At 46.7% G+C, this 19,673-nt stretch overlaps 2 protein-coding genes across 4 annotated transcripts in view; one reads left to right on the top strand and one right to left on the bottom strand.

Annotated features, from left to right (window-relative positions):
- LOC135912296 (venom serine carboxypeptidase-like) overlaps nucleotides 1-19,673 on the bottom strand; it is a 174,799-nt gene that overhangs the window by 143,293 nt on the left and 11,833 nt on the right. The gene's annotated exons all lie outside the window — the stretch shown is intronic.
- On the top strand, nucleotides 3,765-19,456 carry LOC135912303 (venom serine carboxypeptidase-like). Its single transcript, XM_070520969.1, has 3 exons — nucleotides 3,765-3,965; nucleotides 6,450-6,666; nucleotides 18,981-19,456. Exons 1-3 carry the CDS (start codon nucleotides 3,765-3,767, stop codon nucleotides 19,454-19,456), a joined length of 894 nt encoding a protein of 297 aa, XP_070377070.1.

Here is a 19,673-nt window from a genome sequence, read left to right as displayed (position 1 = left end):
TTTTCTTACTAAGGTTTTTCAACAATCACTACATAATGGTTCCTTACCATCGGACTGGAAGATTGGAAAGGTGGTTCCTCATAAATCTGCTAGCACGCACGGTGCTCTTAACTGCTACCCAATTTCGTTAACGAGTATTCCTTGTAAAATTACAGAGCATATACTGTATTCTAACGTCTTTAACTTCTTGGACTCAAATAACTTCTTCACGGGTGCTCAAAACGGTTTCCGCCGATCCTACTCATGTGACACACAACTACTACTTTTCACACATCGCTTGCACACCATACTGAACAGAAGTTCCCAAGTTGATTGCATATATTTAGACTTCGCCAAAGCTTTCGATGAAGTATGCCACACACTACTTATGGTCAAACTTTCAGCATTGAACTTCGATCATACATTACTAACATGGCTAGAATACTTTCTTACCAATCGACTTCAGTATTCCACGGTTAACGATCACGATTCTTCAACATCATATGTTCCACCTGGCATGCCTCAGGGCTCAGCTTTAGGCTCATTGTTTTTCTTAATTGTATTAATGATCTACCAATTGTGTTTCTTGTAATATTCACATTTATGCCGATGATTGTGTTATATATCGAATTAGCAGTGAACACAACGAACACATATTACATTCCCGCTTAGATTCCATAATTGGCTGGTTCGATAAGTGGCTTATAGAATTAAACAATAATAAATTAAAATAATGCGTGTTTCTCGCTCAAATGAACGCCGCCCAATTTGTGAACTTAAAAGTAGTACGCTTGAACAAGTTTCATGCTATCGTTATTTCGGAATCAATATAACGTCTTATCTAACATGGAAAACTCACGTCACCGTAAAAATTAATAACGCCCAAATTTCAGTAAGTGTCCAACAGAACTAAAATTGCTTTCTAATAAAACACTTCTGCGCCCCAAATTAGAATACGCCACTGCTGCCCAGGATCATCACCGTTATAAATCTATTATTGCACTTGAACCAATTCAGAATAATGCCACACGTTTGATACTAGCCAATTATTTTCATACATCTAGCATAACAGTAATGAAAGTCAGTTTAGCGTTGTCTCAGTTATCGCTATGCAGAAAAGTTTTGCACTTATGTTTATGCTAGGTTATGGTTATGTTTATTTCAGAAAGTCTACCATCATCATCGTCTACATGCTAAGCTCATCCCTCCACCTACGTACCTTTCATCGCGGGTTGACCACATTAGTAAAGTAGGTTGTGCATCTTCTCGCACAAACATTTCTAAACTCTTTCATACCAAACACTTCACGTTACTGGAGCCACTTTCCTGCCAATCTTGTTTCCATCATGGATCATGCTTTGTTCAATCATTATTTGCATTTGTTTCATTGTAGCTAGCTGTGCCATATTGCAAGTCATTTTCTTTGTATCACGCTGTTTGTTTTTTTTTTGTTGTTGTTATTTCTTGTATTCTGCCTTAATTGTTTTCGTACTACCGTTCCTTTTGTATAAGTTTGTAAAACTTACCTTTGCTTTGTAACCACTACCCTCTACAATGCATTTGCGTTTGAAGGTGATTAAAATAAATGAATAAATTACTCCTGACGTGATCTCTCCAAAGATTCTGTATAATTCACTCGAGTCTCGGTCAGACCCGTACAGTGCATGCTAACAATAGGCCAGGAAACACAGCAGTAACAGAAAAAAAGTTGTTTACACGCATCGATGCCGTGAATGGTGACCCGCATCCCGCATCCGATCCTACCAGCATACGTCTTTCACGCACGATTTTTTACATACTCCCCACTCAATTTATTGCAGACCGAAGCCTGGCTTGCCTCACGATGAAAGTGCCTGCGGCACTTCAGCTGAGCACGATCGTATACTTCACCAGGCATTCGCAAAGACCGAGAAGCTAAATAGGAAAATAAATCAATCCACTTTGCGCAGGCGGTATTCCATGAGTGCAACAAACCAAACGCATAGAACATTGAAGAACACAACACCGACGTCGGAGCTGGCCTTGTGCAGTATTCGCCACATAGAAGCGTCCCCATGAAATAAAAAGCTCCCTACACGTGCAGTGCTCGAGGCCATCCAGCAGATGCCACATCAGGGAAGCCAAGTCATTTGAACGTCATAGCAAAATGAAGCCCGCCAACGCCTGGACACTCCTGCTGGTTGTAACGTCTCTAGACTTCGCTTGCTGGTGTGTACAGTTGAATTCATTACAACTAGACGGTTATATTTTTGTTTAACATGAAGATGCCTTGGTATTACAACCTTGCGCTTTCTTCAAAGCTTTAAGAACGCTTGCAGCACAACGCTGCTTAAATCTAAGTCCGTGTTCACAAAGCGTTCTTAAGCTACAATGCTCCTTCGGCAGATACCGTGCAGCTAATCGTTACGGTGTACAAATTGTCGCCGACGGCAGTTAATCAATGGCAGGCACCACTTACGAGCACAAACGCTTGTTAACCATAATCCTAAAGTTTGGCGTGTCCTGGCATTTTCTAATTATATTCTCTGAATAATAATTCATATTGGCTAGCCAGTTCGCCTTATGGTAATGTGGTTATTCAAGATTGTGTGACTAACCAGCTTTCTTGCATATCAGTAAACCCCATTTTTTTTGCATATGAGTAGTTGGCGCGAAATCTACACCTTTTCTAACCTGCCAGCACGATCATACTAAACCAGGTCCTTTGGGCAGGTTGCATGTATGAGATGTGGTGTATCATTGTAAGCAGTGCAAAAAGCTATACAGCTTTTACCGGGTTAGTACTTGTCCTTAACAACGCTCCTATTTCTATTTTATAAACTCTGATTTCAGCACTATGCCACCAGAGCTGCGACTTTTATGTCGCGCAGATCCAAGTTGATAACGTGGGTGAAGCGCTGCTTTGACCACTGATGAAATGCGAAAAGGAATAGCATCGGAAAAGCCATCGTTAACACTATCGCGCTCCTGTCAGCCCTTCCGGCCCTGAGAAATCTCGGCCCCACAGATTTAATTTTTCACTAGAGGCTAACAATTACTGTGTCCCTTATGCATGAGCAAATAAGATATACTTTGCGACGAAAAAGTGTTTGCGCACCAGGAAAACCACGAAAATAATAATGTGTATGCAACAAGCAGGCTCGAATAAAGGCACCGTCAATGGCTTAAGATCTTCCAATGTTTATAAAAAGCATTGGTATATCCCATTGGTAAACTAAGAGGCCATCAGAAGTGCTAACTGGAAGCACACTATATATTTGAGCGTCATACTTTACTACCTTGTTTCAAATGGCGAAATTAAAGTAAATTGCAGAAGACGAAGATAGCTAGAGCGGCTTGTTGGTACGGCATATCTTAGTTTGTTGTAGCGCAAGCTGAACGACAAGGACAACAGGAAGGCACAGTAGCATTGTGTGTATCAGATGTGCCCTTCTGTTGTCCTTGTCGTTCAGCTTGCGCTACACCAAATAAGATACAGTTCAGCTTGTGCTACACACACACAGGTACACTACTACAGAAGACATTACACCTGGTGATTTTTCTTCTATTTGGTCTGCTTGCTTTGTCTGCTACTTTCTATTCGATACCCAGTCAAATGTTGCCAGAGCCAGGCTACCACTAAATATATTGTGTCCCGTGTTAATAAAGGCTTTCTCTCACAATGATCTTTTTCACAAGCACAGAAGATCATTCTTCCACGTTTTTCTTTTGCAAATGAAACGGACTATTCCCCACAATACCAAGCAATGAACACAGAAAGTTTTAGCTAGCCTAGTGACCAACAAATGTCATTCTCATTTAGTTCTACAGATTCGGGACCACTGTTTCTGACGCCCTTAATCGAGCAGAAGAAGTACGACGAAGCTAGGGCCAAAAGCAGAGTAGATCTGTTCGCTAAAAAGGCAAACGCCATAGCTCACTCTGGCTTCATCACTGTGAACAAAACACTTGGAAGCAACATGTTCTTCCTGTACGTCCAGGCGCAGGTAAGTGTTTACGTTGATTTATACCTTGTTCCCAAGTTTCATGCGCAGCACGCCCAGCATATGGGCTTCACGAGCGCAATAGGGTCACGAAATAAAACTGTATTGGCTATCTCGGTACATGCTGTCGGGAAAGCCGTTTCTTGCGTGACAACTCCAAAGTTCGAATTGTTTATTCCTGATCCGCTGCAAACTCTCTATTCGCTAATGTCATACGAAAGTTTCACATTCGATAACTATGCTTAATGTGGCTCAGCAAAGGCGCCTCCCCAAAATCGACACCAAAATTAAGTTTCGCCTGCCACAAAAAGCTCGACTGCTGCGACATGGACTTGGTGTGCAAGATACGACAACTCGGTGTTACATTCACCTCAGCAGCCATGAGAGCCAATTCTAATTGCGGCTGCTCTCATGTACCCGGAGCGCTAACGAGCATATGCTGCACTCGCTCAGCGTGAAGACAGGAACGACAAGCTTTACCCTCTCATGATGCCAGACCATACCCAAAGGACTTTGTTTTGGATCCCGAGCACTAACTCAAACGTACTACTGCCACAGTAAGGGTCCACTCTACGAATTTCTCACGGGAGACGACTATAGACCGACTTTAAATACGCTGACATAGAGCACTAGCATCAAATCATGCAATATTGTTGTCATCTTCACCCTCCATCTGTCTTTCGACTTCTCTACCTTTCCGAAAATAAATTCTACTGATATTACAACCAGCGTTATTAAATGCTGTAATGCTCCACTGTAGCCTCGAAATCTGCTGCAGTAGTTGATTATGTAGTATACAGAGGCGTCTCTTCGATAATCCCTTTTGTTGTCAACGCATGTCGTACCGCTCTATCTTTCAACCTTTCTTGTACCTTCAGATAGATCACCGTTTTGCTATTTGTAAATGTGAGGTAAGACAAAGTTGCCGCTGCCAGTAGAACCACTTGAATTGACTGTTTTTCTTTTCCTTACAATGTTTTCGTGCGCCAGTTCGCTCTCGAACAGCTCTCATTACTAGCACTCCGAAAATTATTAAATGTTGCGGTTCTCCACAATAGGCAAACAATTTGCTAAGTAGGTAAAATTTTCCTACAGAAAATCCTATTCTATTTTACATTTCTTTGTCAATGTATGTCGTTCTCCTATATTCCTGTACTTTGGATTGTTGTAAGTGATTACGATTCACTGCTCGTAGGTATTTCCCTTTCTGTTCACTGACCTCATATTGACCTGCATTCTCCAGCCTCAAGCTTACTGCTTGTAAATGTGAGGTCTCCTTCATATGCGGCTGCCAAAAACAAAAAGTATCGTTCGAACTAATTTATTTTATTCTTATTTTTCCTGTCTGTCATCCGCCCTGGAGAAGTTATTATATCACAGCATCATAAACTGAGACGCAAAGTGCTTCTAAACCTGACAAGTTTACGATCACCAGAGGTGCTACGTAGCTGCCTGCGAAAACGCTTGTAACTAGCAAAGTAGCTTGCAAACTGTTCGATGAAAATTGTTCTTTTCTCGGTGGCATTCTTCACGCTGGCTGAGATTCCACACCATTTCAGGTTCGCGCACTAAGGTCGCATTTCGTACACGATTAGACCGTGCGGCTATTATGGTCCATTAAAATAGCTTCGTATCCCTAGGCATGAAGGTCAGAAAGAAACATTCCTTAATAGATGCTAGGGTCTTACCTCACCATAAGCTTACGTACACAGGCGCACTTTATCGGAGCACTTGCATGGACTGGAATCATCATCATCATCGTCAGCAGCAGCAGCAGCTTATTTTATATCCACTGCAGTACGAAGGCCTCTCCGTGCGATCTCCAATTACCTCTGTCCTGCGTGTACCGCCAAAACTGGACTAAGGGCCAGTGTTGGGCTTATGTCTCGCTAATGTGCTTAACTACAGAATCACCGTATCCCGTAACCGTAACCGAGCCCAAGAAACCAAGATGGCGCGCTACTTTGTGTAACACCATGTCCCAGCCTGCAATTTGAGCATTGCTTGTATTATTTGCGGGGCGCAGGCTTTGCTTGAATAGCGGCTGGGATAAGTTCATCCGTGGACGTGTATTCTGTGACGATCATTTTCGCCGATAGTATGGCCGTCAGGCGCGCGCTGATTTGCTGGTCTAGCAAAATCAGATGAGCTTGTTGGCTCGTATTGCCGAAGTGGTCATCGCAGAATACCTCCCCTCACTAGTCACCGCATTTATTTACCCGCACTGCCTTCCCCCTCATAACGCCCTTTCACTCCCTTTACTTTTCTACTATCGCCGAGTAGAAGGGGATGGGGGACTTCCTCTGAAGCCATGCGGTTTCTTACATAAATTACCCTCTATGCATATATTTCGCTATCGCTGTGGCATTCGCATCGCTTTCTCACTCTGCTTGGTTGTCACAAGTGCAAAAACAAAAATATAATTAAACATTATCAATTCCGTGTATGAAAATATATTACACTGCGCCACCTTATAAATGGCAACTATTTCCGGAAAACCCGTCGACCGCGCCACTGATGCTATGGATGCAAGGCGGTCCAGGAATGTCCTCCCTGTTCGGCCAGTTCCTCGAGTTCGGACCGTTGGCCCTCGACGCCGATGGAAAGCTTTACAAGCGGCTCCACACTATGCAAAGCGACGTTAGTGTCATCTACCTCGACGTTCCCGTTGGAGCTGGCTACAGCTTCACGAAAGACTCCTCTGGTTAGCCGCACAACCTCTAGGACATTGCCGCGGAGATCGCCGAATTCCTGGAACAATTTCTGGTGCTTTTCTCTGAGTACACAGATCGAGATTTTTACGTCGCCGGAGAGTCGTACGGAGGTGGGTATCGGCGTCAGATACCGTGCTCGTTTGCGCGGTCGTGAACATTTTATGCGAAGCATATTACTAGAGCTCAACCCAGCTCCTCAGGCGCGGCGGTGTCACCTTCAATACCACGTGACACCGTGACGTCACGACAGAGGAGAAACGGGGCTCCAACTCGCGCCGTCGCTCGCGGCGTCGCGGCGGTATTGGCGGCGAGGAGTTACGGAGTCGCCATCTATCGGAAGCGCCTCGCTGGCGTAGTATGAGGGATCACGTGGCACGCTCCTCATAGGTTTTGCTGTCAGCGGTCACTGAAAACACCACGCGCGAGCTCTCCCGGACATTTTTGTAAGTACTTTCGAAACGAGAGAAGTTTCTTAGTGTCTAAATAATAATCTTGGGCAAACTGAAAGCACACAATCGTTTACAGACGCTATCTCTTTACTGAATACGTACGGTGAACGCCACTGCGCGCGGTTGCCGCGATGGAGTCTCCCGAACCGGCTTCTTGCGTGAAAGGTAGGTAAACGCCGAGAGCAAACTATGTGAAATAGGTTCTTATAGTGTTTTTATAACTAAATGGAGCGTAATAGAACGAAGCCTCAATGCAGCGATCGCGCAGATTCGCAGCGACCGACTGCGCGCCTGCATGCTTGTCCGCGCACTGTTTCGATTTCTCCGCACGCGCGTTTTCTCACAGTGCCATGAGCTTTAGGCCGCAGAATATGAGCATTTGACAGTATACAAGCACCCATTGTTGCGTGGGCGCTATCAGAGCTGTTCAAAAATAATTTCATTGTAGAGACTTCGACGCCTACGGGGACGACAATCCTCGACAATCATCATACGTATGTAATGTGCCGTCGCGACGATTCAATCTTTCTTTCTTCTAAATTCTTTGACGTTTCAATATTATTCCTCGAGTTGCGCCGCACTGTATGTTTATCGGTGTTCTCGGCGTGCAATTTCCCGCTGCTCCTTTTTTGTAATCCAGTGCATTAATTCATAACACACACATGACCATATGCCATGCTTTTTTTAAATGTGCTTCTAACCGCTGCCTTTCCACTCCACTGAACTTGCCAGTATCTATAGCATCGACAAGTTCATAGACCAAACCGTCATGACATTAGTCGGGCAGCGGACTCGGGCGAGCGTCTCTGTGCGCGTTTTCAGAACATCGCAGACCGGGCGCCGTGGCAGAAATCTTCCTCGCGTCTGTGCTTGCTGCATACCCGAGTTGTAGCCGATGACTATTTGCCGGTTTTATGTTTCGCGAGCCAAGCTTCACGCAGCTTCTTGTCCTGCGGCTACGTGTGAATAAGGCTGACACCTGCCTCCGTTACGTGCGTCCGGCCCTGCGGCACCGAGCAGTAGCCGACCACGTTGCGCGCCTTCAAAGGCAGCCACTGCCTATTGTAGTGCTTTGAAGCGTTGTGAAGGAGACACTCGAAGCGGGGAAATTTCGCCACTAAATGAGGACCGCAGCGTACGAGGGAATTTAAACTCGTTTTCAGCTCGCTTCGGCGCGCCCGAAGCAGCCGACGCGGCCGCTATGATGCCAATATAAGCAGCTGCGCTTGCCTCTGCTAGAAACTCACGAGGTGAGATGCCTCCTGGAGACAGAGCTGCTCGTTGGAATGAGAAGCGAAGGTTACGGCGTGCTACAGAGACTCTTTCTAGGTGGCTTTGCTACGGCGCAGCGACTACGCGCCCCGCATCGGACGCGGTGAGCGTCGAGCAACGCAGCGTTCGGCGCGACAACGAAATGTGCGCCTGAGCAAGCGCTGCACGCCTGAGCCGACGCCGACGACACCGGCTTTTCTGCGACATGAGCTCCTTAATGCTGTCGCGGTAAAATAAAGGCTAGTATGTTTCGCATCCTGGGCTTAACCTTAGCTAAGCCACAGCCATTTTTTGAAAGAGCAGTGGCTCAGACTCGCATTTCTTTCTCTTCGAAAGACAATTGAGCCTTTTTATTTGAAGCGAAGCTTTCTTTGCCTGTTTCGGGTTTGGTGCGACGGCTTCTGCTGCTGTGTGGGTTCGTATCTGGGTGGATGTGTTTGTGGATATATGTACGAATATTATATGCGCGCCGAATTGAAGTGGCACAGAACTGGCTTATATGACCCTCGTACGGCGGATCGACAAAGTAGTTGCAGTAAGCGTGCCTAGCTTACGCGTATATTACCGCGTAAGTACCAGCAAGCATGTAAAAAAGTTAATTCCTGCAAGATAAACCTGTAAATTTCGGCCCATAGGTGTCTCTAAAGCTCATCGATATGTTGATTGAATAGCGAGTTAACTTCTGCGAATTATTAGACAAACATAGATAAAATTATGCGGTTTTACGTGCCGAAACCACTTTCTGATTATGAGGCACGCCGTAGTGGAGGACTCCGGAAACTTCGACCACCTGGGGATCTTTAAGGTGCACTTAAATCTAAGTGCACGGGTGTTTTCGATTTCGCCCCCATCAAAATCCGGGCGCTGTGGCCGGGATTCAATCCAGTGACCTCGTTCTCAGCAGCCCAACACCATAGCCACTGAGAAACCACGGCGAGTGATTACTAGAATTGCTCGATTTTCTTTCATCTGCCATTCGGTAGGGTCAACCGGCTGTGGCCATTCTTTTGTCGGATCCTCGAGAACGGGCATGTGCCAATCTGACATGAGAAGTACAGAAACACTTCGTTCCTCGACAATCATCATACGTCTCTTTCGTCCTCATAACGTGCCTGCATAGACGTCTCACACTGAGCATTCACCTGATCAGGTGTACTTATTTCGACCTAGCTTGAGAACAGCGATGTGTATATTAACATGGAACTTACTTGAGATACATGTTGCGATGTTTATGCTGGATAAGCAAAAACACTGAATTAGGTTGCAGGCTGCCTAGGATTAAAGTAATTACTATAGTACACATAGTCATCGTACGGAGCTCAATACACATTGCTTGTCTAAAGCTTTTCTTCACATAGAGTGCTTCGCATAGATTTATAGCCTAGATGTAGTTTATGTGATAATCAACGTTAAGACCATGTGTGTTAATTTCGATCAGCTGGAGTTATCTAGATTGCAGCAATGCCCCGGTCAACTGTCGTTTCCACGTCTGACTGCCAATAGGATGCTGCTGCAACAGCATGGAATCCAAACGAACGCACTGAGCTCAGTGGTGTAACTTAACGGCGGCTTTACCACTGCCGTTTATGACGTACAGGCGCCGACAAAAGTGGTATACTCCATGCAGCGGGAGCCGGAGCAGCCACAGAACACCTATACAAACTTAGAGAAGGGAAACTGCACCTTCCACAGTGCAACGGAAATAAGCGTAGCGGTGGCGTCGTGAACTAAAGTATGCGACTACAGATGGCGCTGTACAACAGAAAACGGTAGAGTTACTGTATATGCTACCACAGGTAGCAGAGTTGCGCGTAGGTCCGCCATCTTGCCTGGCAAGCAACCAAATCTATGCGGCGAAGCCGCACTCTGTTTTTGCAGGCGACTTGCCTACCATATTGTCGATCGACCGTGGGCGCTTTCGCATCGCTTGTGGACTGCTTTTCCGCCTAATCGCAAACAAAGTGCATCGAAACAGCTGTCTGAAAACGATCGTCAAGAAAAGGCGCCGAGATCGGTCCTCACCAAAGCTTATGCCAAGCGTATCCGCCGAGTCCATCTGCACGCTCTCGGCGTGTTTAGGCTCAGGAATCAAGAAGTCTAACAAGGATAAATCACCATATTTCAGCTTTCGCATCAGTGTCCTTAAATAAACACAAGTAGCATGAGCGCACAAACAGCACAAGTAGCGATGAGCGTCGATGTGACGCGTCATGAAGGATCATGAAGGTCGATGTGACGCGCCGAAGGATCACAGTTCTAGCCTGCGCTTCTCTGACGAAGATATATGAATAGACAGACGTGTCGACTGAAAGGCATCACTGAACTAAGAAAACGTTGCATATCCTTCGCATGAAGAACAACAAACGGCTATCCAAATCGGTAGTAACAGCCCATACAGCGTCCCGGGTCGGTGGTTCATTTAGGACTTTTTTCGAAGTTAAAATGCAAATCGCAAGCGAAAATCGGTGTTGTAGCACTTCCAAGCAAGCTACTGAATATGGACAGCAAAATTTTCTTTGTGGTACAGGCGTGAGCTTTAGTTGCTGGGCGATAGCGCATCTACTATGACTGAGCGAGGCTTCTTTCTGTGAAACTAAAACTGCTTCTTGGTCCTTGACGTAGAAAATTATACGCCGATGTTCGGCTTCTGGCGTGGCGTAGTGGTAAAGTACCGGGCTTAGGATTTGCAGGTCAGAAGTTCAAATCGTGGTCAGAGCTTTTCTTTTATTGCGCCAAAATGCTCTCTGTTTCTTTCTGTTCTCAAAAAATATATATATACGGTGTCCAGGCACCGCGTATTTAACGCGCTAGAGCCGATTTTCGCACCAGTACCCAGTGCCTCCCAGTACGCCGCGCCTGCCCAGCACCCCAGCGCGCAGCACTGGGCCCATAATCCGGCGCTGCACTGGACAGTGGATACTGGGTTTTGCAATAGGCATACCTGCCTATGTGCCAAAGCTCTCAACGTGTAGGCAGTCTTAAATATTACTGGTGAATAAATGACCAACCATTAGTATTTCGACTCCGGTACCCCATTAAATGTGCTGTAGAAACGTACCCACCTACTAGCAGGCATTGGATATCAGCCACACCTTCAAGTGCCACTTCATTATGTGCCTTTTCTCTGCAGGGATTCGAAAAGTAACCTTCTGTGGGAGTGTAGTGAAAGTTTTTCTCTCACAGGATTGACATAGCTACGATATGGGTAATAATGCAAAACAAAGGGCCTTACCGCATGGTAAATAACGACATTAATTCCTCTTGCATCCTGCTTCACATAAGCAGTAGTAGATGAAATATCTTTACTTAGTTGTGTAACCTCTTTTATGTTCAGAAACAGCAACCAAAGCAGTGCGTTATCCCGAAAATGTGAGCTGGTTTTTTATGACAGTTCTGTGAAAGCAGTGTGGTGCATGGGTTTGAATGGGATCGAATAAAAAGCTTTTCCGCTTTCAGAGCGATTCGTGCAGACGGGAGCAGAGCACCCGGTCATTATATCATTCCGATGGCACTGCGCGGACACTGCGATGAACCAACTGTGAGATGCGCTGCGCACGTTGTGTTGTTGCTCCGCAGCTAGCGCGCACGCGAACAGCGAACGCCAAGATCGGCCGGATTCGCTTTGAATTTGTCTGGCGATAACTTGTGTCAATCCAGTTCGTTGCAGCGGTGGCGTCGGGAAATACAAAAATTGGCCCGGGCATCTGCTTCTCCGCAATGCACGGTTGCTTGACTACCACGTGATGACGCTCTGCCAATAGGGGCGCTAGCGGCGTGATAAAACAGACGCGCAACTCTGCTACCTGCGGTAGCATATACAGTAACTCTAGAAAACGGAAACAGTATTGCCGCTTTACCAGGTGTTCTGTGGCTTTACTGGGTTTCTGGCTGCTGCGCCTCGATCGTGCTCCCGCCAGTTTGGTTGCTGTATGGCAAACGTATTGTAGGCGCTACGTTTTCCACACAGCAATTTCCTGTTGTACAGCGCTATCTGTGGTCGCATACTTTAGTTCACGACGCCACCGCTACGCTTATTGCCGTTGCACTGTGGAAGGTACAGTTTCCCTTCTCTAAGTTTTTATAGGTGTTCTGCGGCTGCTCCGGCTCCCGCTGCATGGAGTATACCACTTTTGTCGGCGCCTGTACGTTTCCAACGCCCTCCGCGAGCAACGCAAAATGCCAGTCATTATCGAAAACTATATTCTCTTTAGTTGCCTTTTGCTTTGTATATGCATAGCAAAGGCAGATGGGCGCGAGAGAACACATATACGCAGGAAGCCCCAACAATGATTTTGAATGTAACTATATAAGCAGCCAGGTGGCTATTCGTTTTATTAAAGGAATGACGCGACTGAAGACACATATATGTTGTATTGAGAACATTTAGATAGCAGTTGTTGTTTGGTAGCGTAATTCCGTAGCGAACAGAGTCGTTAACCGGCACGTTAACAGTTGCTGGAGATCTCGCCCGCAGCTGCCACATGGAGAGGAGGCGCCAAAAAGAAAAAAGGAAGGCTGACCTAACCGAGCGCTCCACCTCAGTATCCAAACTCCAGGTGCCTCCGAACTCTCGCGCGACAGTATGTGCAGGCAGATCCAGCTATTCTCTCACACGTACAATTGCAAACGATATTACGAAGGCATGTCTGCAACGCAGCCGAGTTCTACATTTGCATTGTAGCCCATCGCCTATTTCTACAAGCTCCGCGACAGCATTGAATTATTATTATTATTTGTTTTGAACTCATGTACACATATACAGAGGTAACAGGAAAGGGAAAGCGAGGAGCAGGCTGGCAACTGCCACCGGAAGAGGCACAATGCCTGCCTACTCTTCTGAAGGGAGGTGACAGCAACACAGAAATGGAAGATAGGAAGGAGGGTAGGAAAGGAGAGCAACAGGACAAATCTAAAGACCAAAGTAGAACACTGCAACAGGACCAATCTAAAGACTAAAGTAGAACTCTGCAGCCGGAATTAAAGTGACGCCGCGTCGAACAGCCTCCAAAATTATCAACCACATCCATGGCTAGTTCGCTATGCGGCTAATTGTGTTCTCCACGATGAGACGCCAAGTAAAGCTGCACGTAATCACCGTTTCACGTAATCACCTGCACGTAATCACCGGTTCACAATATACACTAAAAGGTGTTTGAACCCGCCACCTCCCATGTTCGAAGGAAGAAACGTTAGTGTACAGTACTGATCACACACAATAGGGCCGGTCACTGAAGGTCACGCTGCTACAGAATGTTGAATGTTCATGCTACAAACGTGAACCTAAGTTAGTTAGGTCTATAAAGGTTAGTAGGGCGCGATGGGCCTGATCACGTTTAGATGCACAGCCACTGGGGTATAAACATTCCTCGCGTGTCGCACACCGCAGGCCAAGGAGATGATAGTATCTCACTAGCGACATGCACTGCGCACTGAAAGCGAGACACTCAAGTATAAGGTGCTGAAGTGTCTCGTAGCAGCCACAGGAGGTTCACAATGGACTTTCCGCACGCCCTTGTCTGTATAAAAGTTCGTGCACGTTCACGCAACCAACCCTCAGCTTGAGCAGTTGTGCTCTAGCGCGACGAGGCAAGCCTCGACCACGAACACGGGGCGGGTCCATTAGCGACGCGCTGATCTGGATGCTGCTTGAGTAGGTGGCGACGAATCAGCAGACGAGCGTCATCAAGCTTGCACATAATTTCTGGGCAGTCGCAGTTGTTATGAGCGCAACTTTAAGCGAGCCGATCAGCCCCTTCATTTCCGGCGATTCCTACGTGTGAAGGTATTCATTGAGCAACGGCAGATACCCCACGTGAGGTAATTTTGTTCGCAGAGTCATTAATGCTGCGCACAAGTGGACAATCAAGCTCACTGCGTTGTAACCTGCTAAGGGCAGCACGGGAGTCCATAAAGATGACAACTTTCGATGTAATTAACTCCTCTTGCACGTATTTCTGCTAGTTATTATTATTAGTTATTAGTTCTGTTAGTTATTATTCGCTGCTAGTTCCGCAGTTGTTGACGAAGTTGGATGAGGTATTTGAAAGATACGTCGTACTTGAGTTGAAGGGCAGTAAAAAGCTGCAGAGGCGCCTTCACCGTTGTTGTGTACATATGCATCTGTGAAAACTTGAAGATAATCTGGAAACTTTTCGAACAAGTCAGACTGAGCCAATTGAAATGTTGCCGAAACAGCCCTATCAGACTTTTTGTGCATGTCAGGGATTGTGAGGAAAATGGGGAATACGTGTTTCGTGATAAAGTTTGGGGGCGGAGACGTATCTGAAGCAGCATGTTCAGAAATGGTAGTGATATCCATAAATAATACCGCCATTTTTCCCATGCAAGATAATGGGCGGTGAACCAGACGATCAAGGAGCCATTGACCATTCGATGCGCGGTGCAGACACTCAATATGATACAGAGCTCTCTGATCTGCTTGCAGCCTCAGGGGTAACTGATGCGCTTCAGTAAATAATGCAATAGATTGCGCCTCACGAGGTAATCCAAGCATTAGTCGAAGGGCAACGCGATTATCTCGCTGCAGTTGGGCCATCAAACTAGGTGGTATGTTCAAAATTGGTAATGCGTACAGCATGCCTGAGAGTACAGATGACTGATACACCTGAAGAGCCGTTGTTTGGTCGCAACCAGCACCTCGAGCAGTCAAGGCGGCCACATACTTAAGAGGGGAGTGCGATTTGCGTCGTACAGATTTAACGGCAAGACGCCAAGAGATGCGATCATCCACAATTAACCCCAAATAACGGTGTTGTCGCACCCAGTTTATAGGCGTTTCGCCAAGATACAGTTGGCTCATTTTTCGACGAGCGCGTTGTTTAGGGGGATATGCTATTGCAGCCGACTTAGCAGGTAATATGAGCAGGCCAACTTCACCCAAGTACTCCGAAGTAGCGTTGAGAGCTCGTTGCAAGCTTGCACGAAGCCGCGGACCAAGGTGCGAATGGCCGCTTATCCACAGAGCAATGTCATCTGCGTAGACAGCTATGCTCACAGGGAAGTCAGTGTCTCGAGGCAAACGACTTGGAAGCGCGGCGAGTACCGCGTTAAACAAAAGCGGTGATAATACGCTGTCCTATGGAACACCGCACTTCACATTTCGGTATTCACTAGTTACTCCTCCGACACGCACTTTCATCCGGCGCTCCGATAGAAAATTCTGCAGAAACTGGAGCAGGCGACCTGAAATTCCCGCGGTTGCAAGAGCGAAAATAATCGCCTTATGCGGAACTGAATCGAAAGCTTGCTGTATGTTTAGGAAGAGCATGTAGGCGGAATGCTTGTTTTCTTTAGCAAATTCGAGTGCTGAGACAAGGTCTGATATGCTGTCCAGAGCCGAACGGCGGCGACGAAAGCCACTCATGACATCAGGGAAAAAATTCAGCTCCACTAGCCTGACATCTAAGCGAAACAAGACCATTCGCTCCATTAACTGGATGATGTTTGAGGTTAGGGATATTGGTCGGTTGGACTTGAGGTGCCTTGCCGGACGCCCGGGCTTTAAAATTGGCATTACCACGGACGATTTCCACTCGGCAGGGATTACACCGGTTCTCCATACTTCATTATACTCGTCCAATATACGGTCATGGAAACTCTTATCAACGTTCCGCAATGCTTGGTACGTCACACCATCTGCGCCTGGAGCAGTGCAGCGTTTGGAGAGGCTCAGCGCGTGTCGCAGCTCCTCAAGAGTGAAATCTGCCTCGTCCATCTGGCAAGCTGGACCGTAGGAAGCGGTTACGGCGCTGTCACTTGTCAAACAAGGAAGGTCGCTAATTGTGGTGCCATTGGATGCAAGAGAGACGAAAATGTCTACAAATGCCTCTGCTATTACTTTTGGTGACTGGCCAGTCGCTATGCTTAATGTAGCCGTAGGATTCTTGCAGATTTCAGGAGTGCGGAGAGCCTTCAGTATGTGCCATACATTTCCAAAACCACTTCCAGTATGCAACGAACTACACAAAGCTTCCCAGCTCTTGCGACGAAGCTGTTTTGTGTGCCGCCGTATGGCTGCATCAAGGCGATTGTATGTAGTCCAGTCGGTGCGTCGTTTAGAGCGCTGTGCCCCTCTATAAGCGCGCCGTCGACATGCGCAGCGCCGCAACAGCTTTAGATCGGGATTTGGTTTGCCGATATTCCGTCTTCGTTGTACTGTAGCTTTTTGTAAGCACTCACTCATAAGTTTAAATAGGCTGTCTTGAGATGGTGCCTCTGAGATCAGCTGTCGGAACTTGTCCCAGTTAGTAACTGTATAAACGACATCCTGGCGACCCGCAGTATGTGTTGGTGTTAACCAAATGGGTAGGTGATCTGAGCCCCACGGGTCGGGTTTACATGACCAGGCTAAGCACACATCTCTCGTTGTTATCGCAAGGTCTATAGTGGAATGCTCCTTTCCTCTACCAATAAATGTAGGTGAACCGTCATTCAGTATTTGGAGATCATTCTTGATAATGAACTCATTAATCTCTGCCCCACGATTGTCTTGGGGACGGCTACACCATCGTGGATGGTGGGCATTAAAGTCCCCGCATAACACAAACGAGGCACCACACCGAGACACTAAGCACTCAAGTAGCGAGGTATCGGAAGAACGTGTAGGCCTGTTGTATATGCTTGCCACCGTCGTACACACACCTCTGAGGCTCACAGTAACAGCTACACACTCAAACTCATCGTCACAGATGCCGTCTGTGTCAATAACCGCGAAGTCCAAGTCAGCACGAACGTACACTGATGCTTTTGAAGCATTGCGCGTATGCGCCGCCTCCACACACTGGAAAGAGCCACAAGCTGGTTCCGCGCATAGAGTGTTACAGTGGACACGCACGAAGCCTGGCAATCGATATTCGTCTTTCCTTACGTTACTTTACTGAGGCGCTACAACGTGTGGTGGAGTCTTCATAGCGAGTAGGCGAAGGACTAAAGCAGCGTGCCGCGGTCGCATCAACCTGACATTCCATTGCAGCACAAAGGGGCGAGGCTGCTGACAACTGTTAGAATTGTTTCCGGTAAAACGTCTAGCGAAAGCCGTCGAGGACAGAAACGAGTGCCTCCAAAAGTTGCTTTGCTGCTGACGCTGCTGGTGTCTGGCGACCGGCGATTAGAGATCTGATGACGTTGACAAGCATCTTTTAGCATGTTTAGTGATAGTGAGGAATGATTTATTTTATCCTCGCAAATGCCATACGATTGTTAAGTTTGTGACAACAACGTTCCCATCTCAGGTGTCTTTATTTGTTGTCGCCGTTCGGAAACACACGCACAACTGCGTTGCGCCTGCGCATGCGCACTTTAGCATTGGCACCTTCGTATGCAGCAGCAGTGAAAGTCCGACCACCGAGCACATACCATGAAAACAGGTTAAAGAGCAAAAAAAAAAGAAAAACAAAGCTGTTCGCTTAAATGCGTTTCACAGGGGGTCAGAAATCAGCGCATCGTATACCCGTTGTTTCTGCTCAGCGGTGGCAGCTGTCCTAACACAATAAGCATTAGAATTATAGGGAAAATATAAAAATCCAAACCAACAGCGAGAGAAGACGCCACTACAGAGATAAATCTGTCGTGTACGTAGAGTGCGCTAGTTCTTCAACCTCATTTTTGAGGCTTCCCAAGGCTGCTTTCTTGTGTGCGACGTACTCTAATGCGTTGGAAGTCTACGCTGCAGCGAAAGCTGGCGAATCAAGCATTGTTGGCGGTCCAGAATTTCCGGATGTTCGAGACGTTGCTGGAGTATAACCGAATCTAAACAGTTAAGAACTTTTGTTTGACGTACATGTTCTGAAACATGTAAACCATGTTTTAGCTGCCCCCTATATAAAATAATCCTTTTAGCATTTTTCCTGCACCCTGCGTCTTATCTGGCTGCCTCGTGGTCAGACACGCAGATTGTATCGACACACGTTGCAACTTGATCTTTATCTCGATGATATAATCAATTGTTTTTGCATGCCCACCTGCTTTCGCGTCTATGTTGTATTTTACATGTCATTGTCTTGACAGTGTTTGCATTACTAAAGTCAGTTTTATCAATGACTGTGCATATGATTCGGTGGGCAACTTGCCAAGCGTTCGAGGAGTCATATAAGCCCGAACGCATGGTTGTGTCTTTAAATATCACATCGATGTGCACATCTCATGCGTCAACGTCGGTTCCTGTGGAGTTACGGGAATCGTACAGGAACAGCTCTGTCGTGGTATACCAAGGCATCGTATTCTGTTAAACCGATTCCGCAGAAGACCACAACCCAGTTCTAAATTAAGCCGATTCACGTAAGCAGGATCTTGCCATACGACCGATTAAAACTTACTACAGAAAAGTTCTTAAAGATTATTGGGCAAGGAATCTTCCACTTAATAATCTTCCTCATCCGCGGAAACCATGACCACAACAATAACCACAACAGCAGCAGAAGCAGCGCCAGGGCGGATGGATGAGGAAGTCGACGAATAGAAAATTCAAAACTAATTATTCAAATGATTTATATTTATTGCACAAGGTAGGGGAACAGCCTTGCAAGAGAATGTTACAAACTAATTATGTAATCGTGTTTTTACAGTGAGAAGCGCCGTTGCAATCGCTTACCGGCTGCTCACCGACCAATTCAAGCATGTGCCCCTGAAGCTTCAAGGAGCCGCTCTCGGAGACGGATTCATGGGATCTATCTTCGACGTGGCCGACTCCAGCGAATTCCTCCACCAAGTTTCAATGCTCACACGGGAAGGCGGCGATGAATTCGCGAAACAGTTCTCAACCATGAGGAGCCTCTTGACCGAAGACAAGGGCCTGGAAGCCTTGCAAATGTTGTCCCAAACCACCTTCGCTAACCCCACCCAGCCCACCTTGTTTCAAAATCTCACGTTGTACAACCAGCAAGCGAGCGCTCTGCACCCCGAGACAGCGGCAATCATGATTGAATTCTACCAATACGCTAACACTACGGGACTGAGGGAAGCAATTCACGTAGGGCTCGACGCCAATTTTCAAGCGACCAACGAAGACCTCCTGACAAGCCTGGCATTTGATTTCCTTTGAGACATCACTGCTGACGTGGAGCTGCTCCTCAGTACGATTAAGATGCTGGTCTACATGGGTCAGCTGGATACTCTGTTTCCTCCAACCAATCAGTGAGCCTACTTGCGTAGCCTGAACTGGAGTGGTGCTTCGGAATACCGAAGTGCACCTCGACATGGGTGGACGGCGAGCAGTGGTTCCGACGGCATAAGTGGATACATAGTTCGAGCGCGCAATT

Source organism: Dermacentor albipictus, chromosome 6, assembly GCF_038994185.2.
Source record: "Dermacentor albipictus isolate Rhodes 1998 colony chromosome 6, USDA_Dalb.pri_finalv2, whole genome shotgun sequence".
Taxonomy (NCBI): Eukaryota; Metazoa; Arthropoda; class Arachnida; order Ixodida; family Ixodidae; genus Dermacentor; species Dermacentor albipictus.
This window is presented reverse-complemented; position numbering and strand designations above follow the sequence as displayed.

What these genes read in the sequence shown, in the direction of transcription:
- LOC135912303 (XM_070520969.1), top strand. Translation starts at nt 3,765, where the DNA reads ATGTCATTCTCATTTAGTTCTACAGATTCGGGACCACTGTTTCTGACG. An exon ending in TCCTGTACGTCCAGGCGCAG is followed by an intron (nt 3,966 to 6,449) that starts GTAAGTGTTTAC and finishes AAATGGCAACTA; the next exon opens with TTTCCGGAAAACCCGTCGAC. An exon ending in CTTCACGAAAGACTCCTCTG is followed by an intron (nt 6,667 to 18,980) that starts GTTAGCCGCACA and finishes GTGTTTTTACAG; the next exon opens with TGAGAAGCGCCGTTGCAATC.